Below are 24,045 nucleotides of genomic sequence, written 5' to 3' on the forward strand. Positions count from 1 at the left end.
AAATTTAAAACATATCAAAATATTACAGACATCTCACCTTAAGAAATATACTTATCAGAAATTTCATTGAGTGGAACTTAAAGACAAAATTCTTATGAAAAAGACATCCCAGGAATATCTTGACACTGTCTTAAGATCTGAAACTCTTCTAGTAACTCTCAAAATAAATGAGGAACAAGGGGAACCTGGATACAAAATTTAAGACAAGATTTGTTCAGTAATTCTTGAGATATGCCAATAACAAGGATTGTTTAAGAATGGATGCGTACAACGGACCACGGATGAAAGATGATTTGAACAGCCCACAATCTGATAACAGCCAAAAAAAGGCCAACGGAGGTAATATCATAGTATTTATCTGGAAAGAAATGAAATGAAATAAAAGTTTGTTGCACAGTAACAGCTTTATTGGTTCCAAACCTGGACATACAAATCATACAATAACTTCCGCACACACACGTCAGCAATAAAACTACACAGACCTGGGAGTAGGACCAAATGCAGTCACAGACTTAATGTAACACTGCTTCTTACAGCTAATTAACAATGTCCTCAACACTAGACACGAATATGCTTACACAACAAAAACCAAAGATTGGAACTGGTTTTTATGAAATTGTAGACAATATTTATGTAAAATGCAGCTAGCTTTTAAGCAGGGTACTGGATAGATTCCATGCGAGTTTGAATATAATATCATAACACTACGGATGAAGAATATCAATGATAGATGTCATTCATATTAATGGCCGAGTTCAATGAACACAATTAAATTAAAAATTCAGATGCATTTGTGCCATCAAATAAGTCTTAATATTCATTATACACTAAATTAATATGAAATGTTTTCTAAAATTCCTGCAGATTTTCAAAAAAGCTCATTTCGAGCATTGTAGAAGGGGTTAAACAAATCACCAAATTCTATAACTACTGCTCGGGTACTATTTAGCTGGACATGTTTACTTGAGGGCTGTGGTAACTTTACACAGTTGAATATTGAGGTAGTTTCAAAGATGTGCCGCAGTTGGAATCCAATGTTAGGCAAGCTTGCCATAACTATTTCTCTTTCACTATGCTGTATTTCTTACTTGTGAGGTGGAACACAGACATGGTGGTATTTACCGCCGCTAAATTTGAATACATGTACTAACTATCTAAGTAGTCCAAACATAAAAGATCCTTTTGTACATTAAAATCGACATAAAACTTTCGGCACAGCTTCTTCAGCCAGATGAATAAAATGAAAGCTTAAAACAAAGGATTGGTGGAAGAACATGCCGTTTTCTACATCTATTTAGTACCGATACATGCATGCTGCATTTGTTAATGTAACACAAATGAGAAAAGCTTTGTAACATGGAAGATAGAAATTTAAATATTAATACTTCGAGTTGAGGTAGGGAGCTTAATTAGTACAAATACTACAATGTAGATTCTTGAGATTTTCCTATATATAAGGATGTGACACTGGAAAGAGAGTAGAACTAGCACAATTCAACTGAAACATGTAATAATAATTTTATCTCCTATCACATGCTTTTCATGAATCAAGGTAATCTATTGGAACAGCTAGCTATGTAGTTTGACAGATCTCGTAAATCTAAAATCTGGTAAAACAAATATCATTACTCTATGCCTCCTAGTCATGTTGAAAGAATTTGAACTTTTTCATACATTTGACCTTGAGACTTATATATTGGGACTAGGTAATGTATACGAACATTCTCTTCTTTCCTAGCAAATACAAATATTATAGATTCTATTCATTATTACAGAACATTATCTGATTTTTCTCGTGCACAGATGTTCTGTTCATTTTTAAATTGTTGGGACACATGACATGTACGAACTGTGATAACATTTTCGAGATAGTCAGAATAATTCCATATAATAATACTTCAGATCAAGAAGATATTGGTAGATGTAGGTAAAACCAGAACCTAGTTTTTGAGAATTACGTTACCTGTTCCTTAGTACCAAAATACTGCTAAAGTCAATCAGAGATTGTTATGGAGCAAAGTAGAGTTAGTGCGACAGTGTACTAGATATTTAGATCAACACTTTATGTAGAGTGATACCACACAAATGGCTAATACAATAAGCGACCCTACCCCCCAAATTCCATTCTCTTCTCCCTTTGCAGAAAAACTTGTCACCATATTACCCCTCTAGTCTAGCACTGTAGTTATGTGCTTTTTGTAAGAGACACATACATTTTTGTAAGCAATGGTAAGTGTTTTACTGGCAATGTGGAGAAGAATGGTCTCTTACTGGCTTTTTTTTTGGAAACTGAATACAAAACTTTTTTTTTTTTTCCAAGATCAATTTCCTATGCACCTTATCCGAGGAATATAAACCAGTATTACACTTAAGTCAAAATATCAAAATTCAAGCAAATCAAACAGTTCTTTTCTACAATTCTGATTTTATGTAATTGTAGAAAAGAAGCGTAAAATAAGAAAACATTATAAGTTAGGTGTAAAAGTTTGTTCCTGGTTCCAGGGCTTTGTGTTTTAAATACTTGGTAAATTATATAATAATATAGTTTTGTTGATATTTCACAACTCTTTACATGTCTGGAGTCTATTTATATAGAAATTCTACATATATCCTAATTCTATTGATATCTTAGCCAAAAAATTGACACCGCAAATATCAGATGACAGATCAAAACATTGTCACAGTAGTAAATAACGGTATGTACAAGGGAGATAATTTGTATAATGATCACAAGCCAAGTTTAAGTCTCCTTTTTAAACAGGTATTGTTCAGGATTAATATCCAGGTAGATCCACAATGGCATTACATTTCAAGTGAACTTAGCAATAAATAATACGCTGTTATGACAACGATGACAACCGTTTTCTGATAACATTATTACACTCATGTGTATTACATAATTAAAAACACTTGTTGTATAGTGAATACACATCGACACGTACAAATACATGTTTATACACCGAGAGTTACACATTGAGGCAAGCTATACGAGTTAAATGTCATTTTCAAGGTAGCGTAATATACTATAAATCATTTAGAGCTTATATTGCAACTCTACAGGTATTGTGTATATTTCTACAATCACAATTAAAAGTCTGACATATATAGCTGCAGTAGATCTAATCATAAAACGACATGACGATGAGGAAGGTGCTTGAAAAACAATTGCAAAATGAGTTTTAAAGGAAAGTTTGTGGTTTACAGTACATGTACTTTATTCAACAAACTGGCATGCTTGTTACTATTCCACAAGCAATCTTTTTGATTGACATGACTAAGTTCAGATATGACCTCGCAAGGGAGGCCACTATATATCATCATACTTGGACAAACATCTTTTATGAAGCAGTAAAAATACTTTGTGTCAGCTGCTTCAGTGGTATAATGTAATAATACGTTCCGTAATGTGGATTCTGAGTCAATGTTGTACAGTAAAACTGAAGTACACTGTAGTTACCTGTTAACATCCCCTTTTAATCCTTTCACCACTGTAGACCGTAATGGACTCATCCAGATCAGTGGATGGGATAGTCTACTAAAGTTTCATAGGGGTGAAACGGTTAAAGGGATTACCTTTAGCAGGTACTGTCGACTAGTAATCATTAATATGGAAAAGGTAATGATTTAAATAATAATAAATTCAGACAAAAAATAAATGTAAGTGTCATCACAATCTCAAATTCTCTCAGTCTGAATCACTTTTCAAACCTGTTTTCTAATTCTACTAATTCTACTTGGTTTTTATAATATTTTGTTTCATTTTTCTGCATTTAATTTTAATGAAGATTTAACTTCAGCCCTGTAACATTAACCCTTTCACCACTGTTGACCAAAATGGACTCATCCAGATCAAAGCATTGTATTGTCTACTAAGTTACATAGGGATGAAACGGATACAGCAATATACAGGGAGCTTCACAATTACTTAAAAAGACACAAAACACCTTTAATAAGCTGCTGAACACCATTAAATGTCGGGGTGTACATTTCTGAAGGTCACTACATATATAATAGTTCTGTTTTGTTTATGGCACTCGTGTCAAACGGAGAACCAATGCTTTCTGGGAAAATCCTTAAGGTCTGGTAACCTTGTCTTGTAAAATTTATGAAACTAAACTGGTGTGCTAATCAATGATCTAAGTCTCAAACTATAAGGAACCAACACGCTGCATATAACTGTCACCTCGTTCAAATATTGATCGGGGCACTGTACATGTATACATAGCTTTAACTTACAAATAATAAAATAACATAAAATAATGCATGCAAAACTGATATAAAGACATGTACAAAATTAAAATAAATATCTTAAAGATTAAATTCAACCTAAAAATTGTTCTACAGTCAATAAAGAGAAAACCTACTGCAATATACGCAGATAAGTATGTACTATTTAAAACGTCGGTTCTTAATACTTAAAGTGATAACAACATTATGTCAAGGCTATGATATATGGACGTGCTGAATTGTAGGCTACTGTTGCATATTGTTATATATAATAATCACTGGTATCATATTTGTTACAATTTGGATGTCTGATGAAGACTGAATTGGTGGTAGACGATGCAGATACTCAATTACAATCTTGGCATTTTTACAGTATTTCTGGCAAAGCTGTTTCCCCCATCAGGTGTCTGATGAAACATGTTGATGATGCAGGAACTCATGATGCTCCAGACATAAAGAATTTCAAGTAATGGTGATTTCAGATAAGGTGTCCGATGAAATTTTAACTTATGGTAGGATTTGTTGCATGAACTTCTTGTTTATCAGACCATTGAATAATTTGAAAAAAAGGTTTCCATATGAGGTGTCGAATGAATGTCTGATGTACTTAGATGTCACAGAACAGACACAAATGTACAAACTCAAAGGAACCTTTTTAATCCAGACGATGATAAATATTTCTTGAAAAATAATTTCCATATGCTCAATGACGATGATGATTAATAAGATATTGTATTAATCAGTGGGTTTAATACTGTTCTGAAATGTTGTAAGAAATTCAGGTGTCTGAACTGAAAAGGCTCAACTTTTTAGATAAAAAATATCTCATGAAGGAATGGTGGTCTGTCAGCAGTATATATTATGATGAAGATTAAATGATTTATCAACCCCACAAGAATTGTCCATCCAAAAATCTGACACATGTCAATATTTTATGCCCAGTAAATCTTACGATCTAGCAGACCCAAACCTTCCATTCAGGTACAGAATGTATTATGCAAAATATGTAATTTAAATAAAAAGACAAAGGCATAGTATATAAATTTTAAAATGAAGAGTTAAAATATATGCAATATTCATGAAGGTATGTCTTCAAGTATAAAAGTTAACTAAAAGTTTTATTAAGAGATTTAAAAGGGTAACAAATGTAATATCACATACAGTGAAACCTGTCTAGAAAGACCACATGTATAACAACCTTCCTACTTAAAACAACCTGTCTATAAGACCACCTGAGTATAAAGACCATGTTTGTTCTTTACCTGGGGGTGACCTTTGTAGAGAGGTTTGACTGCACGTAATTTATGCAGAACACCATCCAGACGGACAGAAAAAGGCAAGACAACATATGTGTAGGGTCGACACAAGCTCAGCTCAGGCTCGCTGTCTACAAAGCCTAGACAAACCACACTCAATCACATAAAGCAAGATATGCAAGCCTATCTCAATCATTTGACAAGAAACAAATATTTGGGATAAGATTGTTACCAACCTTGAAAAACATAGTCTTCACATTGGCATATACATGTTAAATGGTACGCATACCGTATATGGATTATTTTCTGTACATTATAATATTTCGTAACCTAATTGCACTGTGGCTAATTATCTATTACACTGAGAGCCCTACATCACATACAGTTTTAATTAACTGTAAATACAAACAAAGACGTTTTAAAGCAATAATGGAGATACATTTTGTAAAATTCGTAAAATGCAAGAGCAAATACACTCCAGGTAGATCTTAAGCATCTTGGCACAAAGACTAAGTATAGTATTTTATACATGTAATAGGAATATTCATTTGGTTGCATAAAAGGATATATATATATATATGCTATATATAAACAACTGGAGATTGTATCAAAGAGAGATAACTCATGAAACATCAGCTGTGGCGGTAGATGGAGCTAGGACGTCGGGGTCCAGAGACTCAGGAGCAGTCAACACATATGGGTCTGATTTGTCAGGGGTGGAGCCTCTCGACATGTATGGTTCCGATTTGTCTGGAGTCGAGCCCCGTCTCCGATGGGCTTTCTTTTCCTGTCGATGTATTAACTTCATCCGATTTTGTGTCTGAAAATAGATAAGAAATGCCATCACATTCGTTTGTGTGTATTGCATATATAACCTAATATGAAGTCTGCATTACAACTGTCCCTTCACACAAATGTCGGTGAACAATGAGGGGAACTACATGATCTTGGATGATTCAGTTCAGAAACGAATAACAGAGCTAAGTACTTTACATTAATTACGTCATTTAGTTGACATGGACAAACATTACATAATGAAAAACATGATATTATAGGAATTTGACACAGATAAGCGATATTTCCTTCACAGATGAACAATGTCTTTAACTTTTTACAATTCTAGGGGTCTGAAAAAAACCTTCTAACATTTTGAGTTATACTCCTAAAGTTACCAATCCCCGTAATAAGCTCTGAGATCTCAAGGCTGAGGTTTAGTATTGTATAACTCTGGTACAACCATCCTAAAGTTACCAATCCCCGTAAATAGCTCTGAGATCTCAAGGCTGAGGTTTAGTATTGTATAACTCTGGTACAACCATCCTAAAGTTACCAATCCCCGTAAATAGCTCTGAGATCTCAAGGCTGAGGTTTAGTATTGTATAACTCTGGTACAACCATCCTAAAGTTACCAATCCCCGTAAATAGCTCTGAGATCTCAAGGCTGAGGTTTAGTATTGTATAACTCTGGTATAACCATCCTAAAGTTACCAATCCCAGTAAAAAGCTCTGGTATAACCATATGCTCACCACTTCCTTCAGTTGATTCTGAAGTTTTTCCTTTTCTCTATTTAACTTGTCTATTTCATCATTATTTCGCTGCTTCTTTGTACTTGTCATTTCCAACAGAGCGATATTTGCATCTTTCTCACTGATGGCAGCTTGAATGGCTTCTTGTCTGTTGATAAAGAAAAGTTTAATTACATTGGTTTGTCTTTACCTCTTTATCAACATGACAAAGTATTGTAAGTTATCTATAGTCCCCACCTCTAGACAAATCTTGTATAAAAACATTAACAGAGAGCCTCAACTCTGGACATAGTGACACACTGCATACAAAACTTGGTACTTAGGGTACATTCGCGTTACCGGTTGAAACGGTTGAACCTGTTGAACCTGTAAAGAAAACGACAGGTACAGATCTGGACCGAGGCTGATCTCAGGAAAATTTGGCACGTTTAGATTGAGGGGTCCAGACCTGCCTGAGCGAAACTAAAATGCTGACTATTGCCAATTTGCGTTATTTCTTTCTAAAACAATGTCAAGTCACATGTAGTTTTTAAGTTACGTTATGTAATTCAGTGGACGGATGAAAGAAGGTCATAATATTCTTGAAACACTGTTTTTTTATTCTCCGAAACTGTGGATTTTTAGCTCTGTATATAGAACGATCCAAGTGTGTTCGTTTATCATGGAAAATTTCTGCGCCACTCGTACCGTTTCAACCGGGATACGCGAATGTAGCCTATGTAATTGAAGGTCAGTTGAAGGGCCATATCTCTGTATAAATAATGGGGTACAAGACCTGATTTCAGTATGTGACACTCCTCCATTCCAAAAGATACTCACATACAGAATTTGATAATTGTAGATGATGGAGTATGTGAGGTATGCCCCGGAGGAAGTGACACAACAGGTGAACAATGGGCTATAGAACTGCATAAAGTCAAGTTCTAGACCCAATTTTCGTGTTACAATCTACCATTTCTTATCAAGAAAAGCATTGTCTTTATTGCCTAGTTTTAAATAACCATTGAGATTCTATCTAACATCCATGTGTAATAGACATCTTTATGCCATTTCAAGGGAACTGCAGTACTATGAAGCTCTTAACTTACTTCATTTCATAAACCTCCTCGAGATGTTTGTGGCGTTCAGACATCAGCCGTTTGAGTTTGTGGTCCTTCTCCTCCAGCTGTTTGTTCAGTAGGACCAGTTTTTCTGACTGTTCAAGGGACTTTTGTCTGTTTAGTTCAATTGTTACCTCTGAAACCTGTCAAAACAAAAAGGAGGCTACAAATGTACAGCTCTTCATGTTCCAATCAATTGTACCTGCAGCAAATCCACAATCATTTTTGTCGATTGATACAGTGAAATGTTACACTTTCCAATATAAAGTTGATCATCCAAAATTTGCAGATTTTGTTCACTCTGTGTAAATTATAATTAAACCAGAAAAATAATCACCATCATATTGTATACAATCATATTAAGTCATCAATCAACATAGTCAAACTATCTCATTTATTTAACAAGCACTATAAACTACACTGTACTTGAAATCCTGACAGTTCGGTGCATGTGACATGACCAAACACCCGCTAATATTCACTGCCAGTTCCAGTTGTGATAAACCAGTAGGAAAACTGCTTGAGAGAATTTTATTTCCCTAGGATTATATTGTACCTTGTCTTTTGTCTCGTCCAACTGGGCCTGAACCTCAACCATAGCCATCTCCCTTTCGGCGGTAATCTTCACGCTTTCCTTTAATGCCTCCTCCAATTCCTCTATCCTGTCTGACTGAGATATCAACCTGTCCTGAAACCATCAATGTGACTTTAAATCTAAGAACAAACCCCCTAGGACAGAGACATATAGACCAAGTGGCAACCCAATTTTCCTGTCAGTAAAAAGTCATAAGTGATCAAATTTGTCTGTAAAAAGGTTTTTACATACACAAATGAATTGCCATATTCATCCTTATACATGTTATAACTAAGGAACTCCTTCACCTGTAGCTATGTGGCATCCCACTTAGGCTCCAAGCCCCTTACCTATAGCAATTTGGCATCCTCACTAAGGTTCTCCTCCCCTTACCTATAGCAATGTGGCCTCCTCACTAAGGTTCCCCTCCCCTTACCTATAGCAATGTGACATCCTCACTAAGGTTCTCCTCCCCTTTCCTATAGCAATGTGGCATCCTCACTAAGGTTCTCCTCCCCTTACCTATAGCAATGTGGCATCCTCCCAAAGGTTCTCCTCCCCTTACCTATAGCAATGTGGCCTCCTCACTAAGGTTCCCCTCCCCTTACCTATATCAATGTGGCATCCTCACTAAGGTTCCCCTCCCCATACCTATAGCAATGTGGCATCCTCACTAAGGTTCCCCTCCCCTTACCTATATCAATGTGGCATCCTCACTAAGGTTCCCCTCCCCTTTCCTATAGCAATGTGGCATCCTCACTAAGGTTCCCCTCCCCTTACCTATAGCAATGTGACATCCTCACTAAGGTTCTCCTCCCCTTACTATGGTTTCTGTCCCTTACCTGTATCTGTGTTGTATGATACTATAGCTATGGGTACCCTTACCTGGAGCTGTGTTGTATGATATTATTACTATTGTTTCTGTCCCTTACCTGTAGCTGTGTTGTACGATACTATAGCTATGGTTCCCCTTACCTGTAGCTGTGTTGTATGATATTTTAAGAATGGTTTCCCGTCCCTTACCTGTAGCTGTGTTGTATGATATTATTACTATGGTTTCTGTCCCCTACCTGTAGCTGTGTTGTATGATACTATAGCTATGGTTTCCCGTCCCTTACCTGTAGCTGTGTTGTATGATATTTTAAGAATGGTTTCCCGTCCCTTACCTGTAGCTGTGTTGTATGATATTTTAAGAATGGTTTCCCGTCCCTTACCTGTAGCTGTGTTGTATGATACTATAGCTATGGTTTCCCGTCCCTTACCTGTAGCTGTGTTGTATGATATTATAAGTATGGTTTCCCGTCCCTTACCTGTAGCTGTGTTGTATGATACTATAGCTATGGTTACCCTTACCTGTAACTGTGTTGTATGATATTATTACTATGGTTTCCTGTCCCTTACCTGTAGCTGTGTTGTAAGATACTATAGCTATGGTTACCCTTACCTGTAGCTGTGTTGTATGATATTATAAGTATGGTTTCCCGTCCCTTACCTGTAGCTGTGTGGCATCATCACTAAGGTCTCCTTCCCGCTTGCGTGCCTCCTCCAATAGATGTGCACTCTTCTTTTTCTCAGCCTGCTTGTTCCTCTTCAGTGTGCCGACCTTCTGTTTGTACTCCTTGATGATACTGTAAGATAGAGGACTATTGTAAACCATAAGGTATACCTAGTATTACTTACGTCTAGTGGAAACATTCAATTTTAATTACTCTAAAGCTTTATTATTCTGGACCATTCTTCTAGCTTAGTCATGACATTATAAAGGGGATTGGACATTTAATTGAGGAAGATGTATAAAAGATATGTTAGGGAAAAAAACACTACAAGTTACTGGGGAGTGATTTACTAGTTAACAAATGAAATGTCGGGCATTAGTGTGAGGTTTTCCTGTACCATTATATATAGGGCTTCAGGGAAACTGAGACTCTGGTAATCAGTTACAATATGTGAAGTCTTACAGTTTTAAAAGGAAGCGGCAAATGACACATAATCTGTACTTTATTTCACTTTTTCTTTGTGATTTTGACATATATTTTTATGAGATATTAACTTTGGATATAAATGATAACATGTGAATTTTCCTTGTTTTAATGTCTCACTATATTTTAATTTGCCACTATCTCTCTCGAACCAGTACCACTAAACTTGTCCTGCTATCTATCCTCCACACCACTAATACAGTTGTCCATCTTTCTAGCAACAGCTGATCTGCCAGCCAACACTAACTAATCTGGTTGTTATAAAACTGAATACAGCTAATTGAATTGAATATAGCTACCACTACCTTGCTCTACTATTGCGTTACCACTAATCTATCCCACACCCCAGCCAATGTTTTAAGGGACAGATTGCCCTTTTCCTATACAACTGTTTCTGAGTAATTTAGTTCTGAAAATCTTGTCACTTTTGCTGGGAGCTAAGTTGGCTGGACAATCTAATGTCTCAACTGTATTAGGACTTATAGTAAATATGTTATACAATTCCATTGATACCTTTTGCCTCAATAATTTGAAAGTTTTAGAGGTCACTGGGTACAGAACCAGACTTACTCCTGTAGTTCAGTGATCTGTGCATCCTTATCCGACTTTTCTGATTCGGCCTCCTTGACGATTCCCTGGAGACGATCTGCCTCTGCATGTGCCTTGTTCACCTCGTTGCGAGCTTGTTCTAACTGGGATGTCATCTCGGTCACTTGCCTCTCAAAGGTATCCAGATTTTTCGTTTCAGGAACTCCTTTCTTGAGCTATGAGTATAAAACATGTATGAGTTTGACACATGCACGATATGAATATTAACCCTTTCACCCCTATGTAACTTTAGTAGACTCTACCATGCATTGATCTGGACAAGTCCATTATGGTTTACAGTGGTGAAAGGGTTAAAGGTCACTGCTTCAATATACTGTCAATCGTGAAATCTGTCCATAGTTTCATAGTATCTGACTTTTTACACAATAACAGAGGATTGACACAATCCTTTACTGAATTGGTACTGAAATACCATTTCAGTCATTTGACTCATACATGTAATACATGTTGCATATAGCACATTTTTGAGAAAACATGACGATTCTATTATTAATAAACAAAGTATAAATACTCTATTGAGAACTGTCATGTTACTTCCTGTTGTAGTGATTATCTGGGGTCAAGGTCACAGTTAGCTTGAACTGTTGAGTCAAGGTCAGTTTATTAGAACTGTTTGGGTTAAAGTCACAAATAACTAGAAATATAGGGTCAAAGGTCACAGTTAACAAGAATTGTTAGGGTCAAGGACAGTTAACAAACTGTTGGGGGTCAAGGTTCCAGTTAACTAGAACGGTTGGGGTCAAGGTCAAATCAATTTCTTGAACTGCTAGGTTCATGTTTGCATTTAATTAGAGGTGCTAATGACATTTTCCAAATAATACTATAACAGGGCGCGAAATATCCCCCCCCGTCCAATGGCCCGGGGCCAGGCAATTTGGATGGAGGGCAAGTGAAAATTTCTGGGGACTTGTCCGACGGGAAAGTGATATTTGTGTGCTGGATTGTAAAATTGGTAAGTTAAAATATTTCATGAAAACTGAAAAGATTATTGTCCTAGACAGTCTGCTGGGATAAATCTGTTTTCGTTTACAAGAGGCAGTATGGATGAATTATTTACCTAAATGACCACAAGTTAAATTAAATTGTCGTTTCAAAATACACTTTCATCTTTTTTCTATAAATTTCTTTGAAGCTGTAAAAAATAATTCCGGTCATGTAAAAATTTGGGTTTACCTGCCCGAAAGTCCTATAATAATATTAAAAGTTTGGCACACCCTGCTTGATGCATTAAGTCTTTATTGAACAAATAGTGATACTTTTGCTTAAAAAAAAAAGTTTCTAAATCTTGGACCAGTAAGTTTCTACTTCGGGCAAGTGCATTTTAAGATCAACTGGCCCGATATTTTTCTTGCCCTGCTATAAACAGGAAACAGAACTATGACCTTGACTGAGTTGTACAACATTACTGACTATATACCTCTTCCACCTGTGTGTTGAGCTCTCGTTGACGATCCTCCTTTGCTTGTAAATCATGATCAAGCTGTCTCACTTTGTTTTCTAACTGGAATTTCTCCTCACTGTCAACAGTTGCCTGTTCCCTCAGTTCAAAAAGTTCCGTCTGCAACAGTAACAATGAGATCAAGCTTTCTTATACTCAGAAAACACAAAACAACATGTACTCACTTCACTCTCTACAGTAGTTTTAAAGAGGGAACATCATGTTTTTATACTCAGACCATGGCAAAAGCTTCGCAATTCACACAACTTTCTACAATAAAAACAGGTCTTTATCCTCATACTTGGACCAAACCCTTTACTCAATTCACAAAACTGTGTTGTCCACAACAGTAGTAACGGAGACTGGAGATCAGGTTTCCCATCAGAACAGATCTAGCTGCAGCCCGTATATAAGGCAAACAGCTATATTACCCAGTTAATTAAAGAGCACTTTTCTATAGTGACCAACTCATCACTAAATTGCCTGTGATAATCATACACTGACTGTACCTGTTTATTAGAAAGTTCTAGCTGCAGTTCGTCCAGTCGTGACTTCAGATTCTGGTTACTTTTGATGTACATATCACACTCTTCTTGGTGCTCCAGGTCCGTCTTCTCACGTAGATCCTTTAATCTGACAAATACATGGCAATTTTTTTTTTATTATATTCTTTTAAGGCTATTCATATATTTTTTAATTCTTGGACTTTTCTTAGATCAGATTTTACTGTTTTAATTACATTGAATCTGATTTTTCTTACAATTTGTTAAGACTTTTCTTAACATTTTCCATTTGCTTTTACTTCAACTAAACATAACAATTAAAGTGCTTTTTGTATTTCCTGACTAATTGTAATTTTCACCTGAAAAATTGGCTAGGGAAAATGTTATTTGGGAACAGATACTTTTCTTTTTCTTATTCACTTATATTTCAACTGTTTGGAAGTGCCTTTAACAAGGATAATGACCAGCTCATAAACACACATGGGATCTGAAAAAGCTGGCATTTACCTGCATAAATCTAGAAAATAATTTCGACTTCCCAAATTCCCACAGCTATTTTTACATAGTTTGGGAATATGGATTAAAGCTGGATTTGTCATGGCCACAAATGTAGTGTAGGAATAAAATGTTTGCATTCATATTTTACTGCATGAATCTGTGGGAAATTTTCAGTTTCAATTTTTCTGTCTGTCACTCAAAGAACTAGGCTATTATTTATCATACACTATTTTCCATACCTTAAATCACAATACCTACTTTTCTATTTGTCTGTCTTTATCATTGAGTGACTCTTCCATGGAGGAGATGGCGCTGTCAGATGAGAAGGAATCCATGGCGACGGTGGCTGCTGCAGCTACAGATTTGAGACGTTGGATCTCTTCATCTTTGTTATCTATAGACTCCTCTGCCACCTCAATCTGTAACAAGTAGTGGGAGGTGTATACATCTACTATGTAGCCCTGGCCCTGTATAATCTGGACACCTGTATAAACCAGACCTTCATCTAGGTCCTACTGTATACGTTTCTATCTATGTAGCCCTGTATAATCTGGACAACTGTATAAACATCACATTCAAATACTGCATACCGGAAACTTATACCAGTAACCCTTCGCCAATAAAATCCATAATTGGCCTGTCTTAATTTCATCCCTTACATTTAATTACTACTTGTATATACAGGTATTAATTTGTTCATTAATTTTTGCCGTCATGATAAATTTTGTCCTCATTGAGGTGGTGAGAGAGCCAAAAGTTAAATGCAGTTTGTACCATATATTTTGTTTCCATGTAACCCTGCATAATCTGGACACTAGTGTAAACCAGACATTCAACTAGGCCCTACCATAAACAGTTCTTTGTAACCATGTACAATCTTGACACCTGCATAAACCAGACCTTCAACTATGACCCAATGTTTATATTTCCATGTAACCCTGTAATACCTACATATACTACTGCCATCTCTGTTTCATTTCTATTATATTAAATGATCATATGCAACAAGTAATATGCAAACATATATTTGTCTCTGTCATGTTTGGGTAGCTGCAAAATTTTGCTTCAATTTAATACAGACGCAGCATCAACTTCAACACTGGTAATGATAACGTGACCTATACAGCTTACTTTTCGCTGTAGCATGATGACCTATACAGCTTACTTTTCGCTGTAGCATGATGACCTATACAGCTTACTTTTCGCTGTAGCATGATGACCTTTACAGCTTACTTTTTGCTGTAGCATGATGACCTATACAGCTTACTTTTCGTTGTAGCATGATGACCTATCCAGCTTACTTTTTGCTGTAGAATGATGACCTATACAGCTTAATTTTCGCTGTAGCATGACCTATACAGCTTACTTCTCGCTGTAGCATGATGATCTATACAGCTTACTTTTAGCTGTAGCATGATGATCTATACAGCTTACTTTTGGCTGTAGCATGATGACCTCTACAGCTTACTTTTCGCTTTAGCATGATGACCTATACAGCTTACTTTTCGCTGTAGCATGATGACCTATACAGCTTACTTTATGCTGTAGCATGATGACCTATACAGCATACTTTTCGCTGTAGCATGATGACCTATACAGCTTACTTTTCGCTGTAGCACGCTGATCTTCCTGTCCTTGATCTCAATCTGGTCTTTCATTTCCCCAATCTCGCCCTCAATCTTTCTCTTCTCTGTTTGCAAGGAGTGGGAATGCTTAGCCTTTCTATCTATGGTGGAGTCTTTATCTTTCAATCGGTCTCGGAGATCTTCAATCTGTAGAACACAATACATTTACAACAAATGTTTATAAACAGTAGGATGTTATTTATAGAAAAAGAGGTAAAGTATCTATCAAATTTTCTTGTGGATAGTTAATGCAAAACATTTTTCTATTAGACATGAAACGGTCACTGTGTATTTGAGCCATGGATAGAAGTACGGGGTATATATAAATTATTTAGTTGGCTGAAGTACTTGCAGGCTATAAGGTATGAAATTGCCCCCCCAAAAAAAGGATACACAATACAGTTAAGTATTAACCTGAATTTTCGGATAGATTTCCCTCTACATGAGGAAAAAACCCAATAAAAGTGTAAACATATAATTCTCCCCCTCTTACCTTACCAATCCCTATTACAGACATCCCTGATTGATTTTTGTTTCCATGAACACCTTGACACCCACCATCATGAAATATTCATTTTTTTGTCATGTCAAAAATACATGTATACACATCTAATGGAAACTTTTGATTAAAACTTCATACTGCCACGTTTGATCTTGTCCTTTAATTTAAGGCCGCTTTAGAGTGCTACCTAAATGAAATACCATCCTGAAGGTACCCAGGAAGGGGAAGGGGATAACAATCTATGAACGTACATCTGTCTGCAGCATGCTGACGTGCTTTTCCTTGGCACTAATCTGATCCTTGAGTAGATCCACATACTGGATCTGCTCTGTGTTCTGACTCTTAGATGCCTCCACTTTTAATTTTAGTCCCAATATCTCTGTGTCCTTGTTTGCCAAGTCTTTCTTTATGTGTTCAATCTACAACAGTAAACCAGGTTTCCTTTGTCAGACAAAATAATGACATAACTGTATACCAAAAAAAGAAAGATTTTCTTTCGCAGACAAGTATTTGTCCTTCACTGGTAAAACACTTGTATAAGTAGAATGTGAAGTTTGCCCTTCACATTGGAATAACTATATATATAGTATACTGATTATATAATCATTTTCAATCAAAATAATAAAATCAAACCCAGATGAAAATTTCCTTGTACACTTTCCCTCTCTTTTCCCTCACCCGAGCTCCTTTTTCTGTGTGTATGTCAACATTAATGTTGACTTGCTAACTCTGAAAAACACTTTCATGTGAACTCCCTGCAATTATATATACCTGATATTTGTGATGTTTTAAACATACTCTAGTAAAAAATGCTTCAAGATTGTCAGTTTTGTCAAACAACCTTCACTGGTGTTTCAAAGAGAATAGTGACAGAAGCAGAATTGTTTCTGTATTTAAATTATACAAACATGACTTATATACCAGGCAAGCAAGTATAAGAGTATGATCGCAGTAAAACATTTTATTATGAAAACCAATAAATTAATTACATATTTCTTCATCCTAAATCGTTACTTAATATCTTTTCTTTTAAAAATAAAATCAAAAATTGCCCTCCAATTAAAACTGGTTGATCACATTTACAGCTATAAATCTTCAATTAATCACACTATTAATGAGTTACCTCATTTTTCAGTGACTTTTCCTTGCTGGATAGTGAATCTTTTAGACTACCATCCTTCTTCTGGCTCTCTGTTGTCCCTGTTCCCTCCTCCTGGAGCCGCATTAGTTTGTCCTCCAGACTCTGCACCTCTCTCTCTAGTGCTAAAATCCTACCATCCTGTCATAACAACGATAACACACATTTCAGTACTATATCAAACTTGGTCTGTAGCAGATATTTGAACACTATTACCTGGCCTCCTTAGTAGTGAAGATTATCTAGACCTCCAGCAGACCTGTAAATAATGAAGATGACCTAGGCCTCCAACAGACGTTGGAGTACAATGTAATACATGTATTTAAAGTACAAGCCCACAGGCAGAATGTGAAATAAAAAAGGGTACCAGTCATTTCATTTTCATTAGCCTGTTCATAACATTTTGAAAAATTGGGCTAGAAGAATTGTGCTATCCTGTAGTGTTGAAGGGTACATTGGCCTCCTGCAGCATGGCTTATGTATTGAAGGTGACCTTTATACTCAAAGAGTCATTTGAGTACAGTACATTACTTTGGCCTCCAGCAGAGTTCTCAGTACTGAACTTTCCATTGGCCTCCAACAGGCATTTGTATACTGAACATTACCCGAGTCTCTAGCAGGCCTTTTTAACTTTACCTTGGCCTCCAGCATGGCTTGCATAGTGTGTGTGCTGGCAGGCTGCTGTTTCAACTGAACCTTAATCTGCTCCAACTCATCACTAAGACGGTTGTTCTCCTAAAAACAATATAAACAGCATTAGTTTACAAAATTTTGTAATTCCTAGAAACATTAAATGGGTCTCAAAGACTACTGCAAGGTCATATAAATCAAGGTCAAGGTTCAAGGTTACAAAAAGGCATACACCATGCTGTACTCATACTGGAGCATTAGCATGTAATGTTACATAACCCTAGCTGTAGTACTTGATCCATAGCTACCATAATGCAAAACATTTCAAAATTTCAAAAATGTTCCACAAGACATTTTACTTATATATATGATACATTGTGTGACCCTAGCTCCAGTGCTTAGTTGACCTAATACAAAACTTTACCATCCAGACATCAAAAGCTGATGACCAACTGTCAAGGAAAGATTTCATTTACATGCATGAACTCCAGTTCAAAAGAGTGCAAAAAGGGTTCTACAATTATTTCACAACTCAAAACCCAAACTTTTCAATTACTTCTATTGATGCTGTATTTGCATGCATATATAATAGTGTACATTACCAGTTTGAATATTTTTCATACAAATCAATTCATAAATAAAGGATGACAACACTAATATGTAAACGTTATCAATATATGTACATACTAGTACTGTACAAACAAAACATCATGTACAATTCTAAATCCCTAGCTGCATTTAGGATTTTTACCTCCTTTGTTTCTGTAAGATCTTTTTCTCGGTGACCAAGTGAATTCTGTAGTTGTCGAACCTTCCTTTCACCTTCGATGACTTTCGTTTGTAATTTTTCCATTTCTTGTCGCTCTGCTTCTACCTTTTGAGCGGAACTAGACAATCCTTTACTTTGTAACATTTCTAACAATTTTTTTATACTCTCATCTCTCGCTGATAATGTCTGCTTCTGTGTTTCTATTCGTATCTCCATTTCTTCCACTGTCTTTTTTAGGATCACTATTTCTTTGGATTGTTTGTCCTTTTCCCGTTGTAGAATTTCAATTTCCTGTTGTGATATTTGACGACTGACATCAACATCTTCACACCCAAACAGCTTAGACTCCATGTCCTTGATGGTTGATGCCTGTTTCTGTTAAAAAAAAACCATCACAAAACAAGGATAAATATGTAGTAGGACGAGGAATAGTGATAAAGATAGTGTAATTGGTGGGGCTTGAACCAGCCACCCTTGGCTCTCCAGCCAGAAGCTTAAAGGAAATTTCCTACAGCTGACACTTTTGTAAGATAACCTAATCAATGCAATTTTTTTACAAATACATCTTTAAATAAAACAAGAGGCCCAAGGGCCTTAGCGGTCACCTGAGTTATATTATAAGTACTGGTAGCTTAATTTCATTGTTGAGTACTCCCTCCCCAAAGGAGAACGGATGGCCCAGGAATACTGAAATTTACAATTTAAACAAAGCCCCTCATGATCTATTTAATACATGCAGAGAAATTGACTGTAGTACCTCCGAGTCTGGAGAAGAAGATTTTTGAAATATTGGTTAATTTTCCCTCTGGGGCCCCATCCAGGCCCCTGGGGTTGGGGTAGGTATCCCAATTTTACAATTTTGTAGCCTCATCTACCAAGGATGATTATGACTAAGTTTGACAAAATTCCATCCACTGGTTCTTCAGAAGTTGAAAATATAAAAAGTTTACGCACGACGGCCGGAAAGCGATCAGAATAGGTCACTTGAGCAAAGCTCAGGTGACCTAGTTTATATTGAAAAACAATACAGTTTTTTACTGGCTAAGTTATACAGTGGCAGCGTCTAGAAATCTAAAGTAGGTAAAGTGGAAGCACAACTTATTAATTTCCTTAAAAAGTTGAGAGAATAAAAGAACACAAAGTTAGTCACCTTGAATTCTGCTTGTGCTACCTTCAGTTGTTCATTCAACAAGCAATATTTGGCACTTTCTTCTTTCCGTAAAGCTCGCTCCTTCTTCAATTCAGGACTCCAAAATGTTTTAATACTATTCATACTTGAACTTAGTTTATCCTTTGTAGAATCTAACTCTTGTTGTAATTTGGAAAATTCTTTGTTCAAATCAGCTATTTGGGCTTGAAAGTCCAATATCAAGGTATCTCTAAAACTTCTCATATCTTGGTCATGATAATGTTTCATTTCCTGAGAATTGAACAGTTGGGTTGTATAGTCCGGTCTTTCTGAAGACCTTGATCTTACAAAGGGTTGTTCAGAACGTTCAAGCGATCGTGCACCCATATGTGGGTATTCTCTATCTACTGATCTATCACATTTGTTATTCGCAGAAAAACCTAACGAAGATCTCGGACTTCCTGCCGGACTGATACCAATATCTCCTCGTGCAGAAAGCTGTAACCTATCTAAATTCCGCTCCAATGAACGTTCACCCATGAATAATCCATGCTGGTGATCTCTTTCGTACCGATCCTTCAAAGCTCGGACATTGAGACTATTTGTATTACTGTTTGTAGGACTATTGTAGGGACTTTTGGATGAGTTTGGTGATGGCAATGTGTTGGCACTGCCTATACCATCTATCATACTGTAGTTTGACCCATGGTTCATACTAGGATATCCGGCTGTGAAGGACTGCATTGTCTCATTGGGAAGATTGATTGCACTATTAGACTGAACACTTTGGTTTCCTTGTGACTTTTTGTCATCTTTTGATCCACCGGAACTTCTCCTGGATCTCGAGAAGAGATTCTTTGGCAGGGAGCCACTGAACAACTTGGAGCCCGATCCATGGCTTGGACTCTTGTTGTTTGTCTTCTCTAAACTTTTCTTGTCATTTGGTCTGTCCTCAGGACTATGCTCAGCTGAAGAGGTCTGAGACTGAGACCGCTTCTTGGATTTACTTCGAAACATGGTGACGATAGCGAATAAAGAAATGATTATTTACATAAGTAATATTGCACTTATTAACACAACTGTTACAGAATCGTTCCCAAACCGTAACTTAGGACACATCCTAGATCGGATGGTCATGGTTTAGATGCACAGCTGAGTCGAGCTGCACCCTGCTCGCGGACCGAAGATGCCATTATACTCAAACCAGCATGATACCGCCCTTTGTAGGCCTCATGCGAGGCACATCGTGGCAATCGAAACTTTGGTCATATGTACATGTCGCCACCAAACATCACACGACGCACTAATTTGCACAGCCCCGTCAAGTTTTCGGCTTCTTCTCATCAGCAACCCTCTTCTCTAATTAATATTTATGCACCGTCTATATCCGGTAAACCAATTTTTCGAAATGAAAACTAAAAACAGACGAAACGAAATACACACATTGGTAAGAATAGACATTATAATATATAACGTATTAGGTACTATGGAATTTTCCTGTGTAAGAGGAAATTATCAGGACATATCTGAATATTAATTTTGGAAAAGATATCAATAATTTGTCTTCTAAAAATTATATAATTTCTTATAGATGATATGGTACGAAGCTAAGATCGTGGCAGGGGGCAGATTGCAGCCCACTATAATAGATCATATTCCACAGACACTTTCCAGATGTTATTTTATGTAGAGTATTGTAGTATACGTGTACTTTTTAGATAACGATAAGCCTTGAACACGGCATATGGGTTGAAAGAATAAAGTGTCTTTTGAACAAAGGGAGACATACAATTTTTGTGGACTGTTTCCAGAAATTGAATATAATTAAGAATAAGATGCTGTCTGCTACAGAGTATAATGAGTGTTATTGACTACGTTTGTTATTGGTCTACATCGGCTCTGATATGATAAACTGATTAAATACTAATTGTAGATGTAGGTTTTATACACACATACACGAATTGACGAGGGGAACCTAGAGGGAGAGCAAGGGGTCATAGGACCAGTCAGATTCCCATTTGCTCTGTTTTACCACACGGGGCTATCTTATCTCTGACATACCTTGTAGTAACACACACAAACATGTGGCGAAATATTTACGAACCACCAGAGATTAATTCGCTCATATTACTTAGGATACCTACTCTACAGCTTAATGCATATATAATGCACTACATTTTTTGCTGAAAGTGACTTCAACACCTGGGTGTATACAAATATATTGAAAGCATGCCCATCCGTGATATATTTACTTAAAAAAGACTGACATGCTTGCTTGCATTCCGGGTTTCTCGTTACAACATTCTATATTTGTCTATGCTATTTATGAGAATATCCCTAGGGATATAGACTACTCAGTCAGTGGCGGACCCAGGGGTGTTGCCCTAGTTGCCAGGGCAACACCTTTTTTTTCTGTGTCCAAAAATAATCTGGACTTATGTTTTTGAAGATTTTTCTCTTTTACATATGGGATTTTCTTCTAATATCAACCATCCCATGGACTATGATTTTCTATGGCAAGCAGCAGTTTGAAAGAGCTATGAGTGATCAGCTCAGAGAATATTTTAATGGTATTTTTCATTCCTTCTTAGGAGCCTTCAGACCAGGATTTGGATGCCAAACTACCCTGTTAAGATTAGCTGAGGACTAGCGCAGGGCCTTGGATAGACTGGCGACCAGCCCCTAAGTTTTTATGAAGAATTTCTCGACTGCATTTTACTACTAGCTTATTTCCCCCTAGTTTAGAACTTAGGATCAGACATCCAAGTGATCAAAAATATTAGAGTTAGTTTTTTCTTAATTATTTGATATTCTAGAGACGGTGGCCAGTCTAGGCCTTGGACAACCGTGAGTATGTCGCTGCCATCCTCATGGATCTGTCCAGGGCTTTTGACTGCCTTCCTCATGATCTGTTACTCAGAAAGTTGGATGCGTATGGTCTCAGCTCGGGCTCAGTGGACCTGGTATCTAGCTATCTGGGTAACAGATTACAACAGGTCAAGTTGGGCTCCAAATGCGGCGACTGGTTGGTAGGGCTCAAGGGAGTTCCCTCAGGGCTCAATTATTGGGCCCGTACTTTTAAACATCTTTATTAATGATATGCTCTTATATGTCAAATGATCCAAACTCTATAATTATGCGGATGACAACACGGTGAGCTCATCCAACAAGGACCCTCTTGTTCTTAAGCAGTCCATTGAAACAGACTGTTCAAAGTTGGTTAACTGGTTTAACAAAAACTACATGAGGGCAAATCCTGATAAATTTCAGGCCATATGTCTAGGGAGGAAAACTATTTAGACTTTTAATTCTTTCAAAATAGAAAATGTAACCATTAAGCCTGAAAAAACTGTGAAATTACTTGGTGTCAATTTTGACTCATTTTTAAATTTTGATACACATGTTTCAGAAATTTGTTCAAATTAAGGCTTCTAGTCAGCTTAATGTTCTTACAAGAATTGGAGGTTTTTTTTAACAAAACAAGGTAGGAGAGTCATATATAATTCTTTTATTATATATAGTTTTCATTTCTGCCTACTGGTTTGGCATTTTACTAGCTTGAAAAGTGTGAGAAAGATGGAAAAGATTCAGGAGCGTGCACTGAGATTCGTGGAGAGTGATTATGTCTCAACTTTTAGTCAGCTTTTAAAATCTACTAATAGTACTCTTTTACATGTTAAGAGGCTAAAAGATATGGGCTGTGAAGTTTTTAAAATACTACACAAGATTTCTCCTAATTATATACGTGATTTAGTAAACCTAAGGGAATCTGCTTATGATCTCAGAAGGGACTTCACAGTCAGCATCCCATCTGTAAAAACTACAAGGTATGGGCAGAAATCCTTCTCGTTTGAGGCGGCCCGGGTGTGGAACAGTCTTCTAAATGAATTGCGGAGATGTGAATACTTCCCAGAATTCCGGAGGTTGGTCCACACCTGGGATGGTCCCATCGCGGATCGGTACATGTTCCATCTGTACAAAGATGAAAGATTGATTTTTGGTTCTAGGTTGTGTGTTTTTTTGCGTTTTTATTGCTCCAGAAATAGTTGTTATGCACAAGTTTTAGTTCTTAGTGCTGCTTTACTTACTTTTGTGTAAATTTTTCTTTTATGCTGTAAATTCCTTAATATTGTTTCATAAATGTATGCATTGTTGTTTTAGATTATGCTATATTAGCATGTATTCTGTCAATTTTTATACATACATTAGAGTGAAACGTCTCTTAAATTAATTTATATGCTGCATGAGCTTTATGTTCGCATGACCTTTACTTACCTAGCTATTTTACCTTTTATTCAACCATCTGTGATGCATGCTACCTTTGTGATATTTTATTGTTTCTATTAATTATGATTGTTAAAATAGTCGTAAGAATAGCTCTTCTGAGCTAAAGTTGCATTGTTACAAACACGACTCTAAATAAAAATTATTGTATCTTGTATCTTGTGCAGTTGCCCAAACAAGTAGTCCACTACGTTATACTCTAAACAATAGGGGGTTAATCCTCTTTTGTTTATATATTAGTAGGGTCTCCAGTCAGG

At 36.5% G+C, this 24,045-nt stretch overlaps 1 protein-coding gene across 1 annotated transcript; it reads right to left on the bottom strand.

Annotated features, from left to right (window-relative positions):
- Positions 1–385: 385 nt before the first annotated feature.
- LOC110457260 (ERC protein 2-like) lies at positions 386–20,888 on the bottom strand. The gene is made up of 15 exons (XM_021508455.1): positions 19,526–20,888; positions 18,358–18,750; positions 17,613–17,711; positions 16,962–17,117; positions 16,090–16,257; positions 15,316–15,483; positions 13,970–14,130; positions 13,220–13,343; positions 12,690–12,830; positions 11,234–11,427; positions 10,177–10,312; positions 8,667–8,798; positions 8,099–8,253; positions 7,011–7,158; positions 386–6,303 (listed from the first exon to the last, which is right to left on the bottom strand). The coding sequence occupies exons 1-15, from the start codon at positions 20,519–20,521 to the stop codon at positions 6,106–6,108; spliced, it is 3,369 nt and encodes a 1,122-aa protein (XP_021364130.1). The 5' UTR covers positions 20,522–20,888; the 3' UTR covers positions 386–6,105.
- Positions 20,889–24,045: the final 3,157 nt, after the last annotated feature.

This window comes from Mizuhopecten yessoensis, unplaced genomic scaffold, assembly GCF_002113885.1.
Source record: "Mizuhopecten yessoensis strain PY_sf001 unplaced genomic scaffold, ASM211388v2 scaffold9073, whole genome shotgun sequence".
Classification (NCBI taxonomy): Eukaryota; Metazoa; Mollusca; class Bivalvia; order Pectinida; family Pectinidae; genus Mizuhopecten; species Mizuhopecten yessoensis.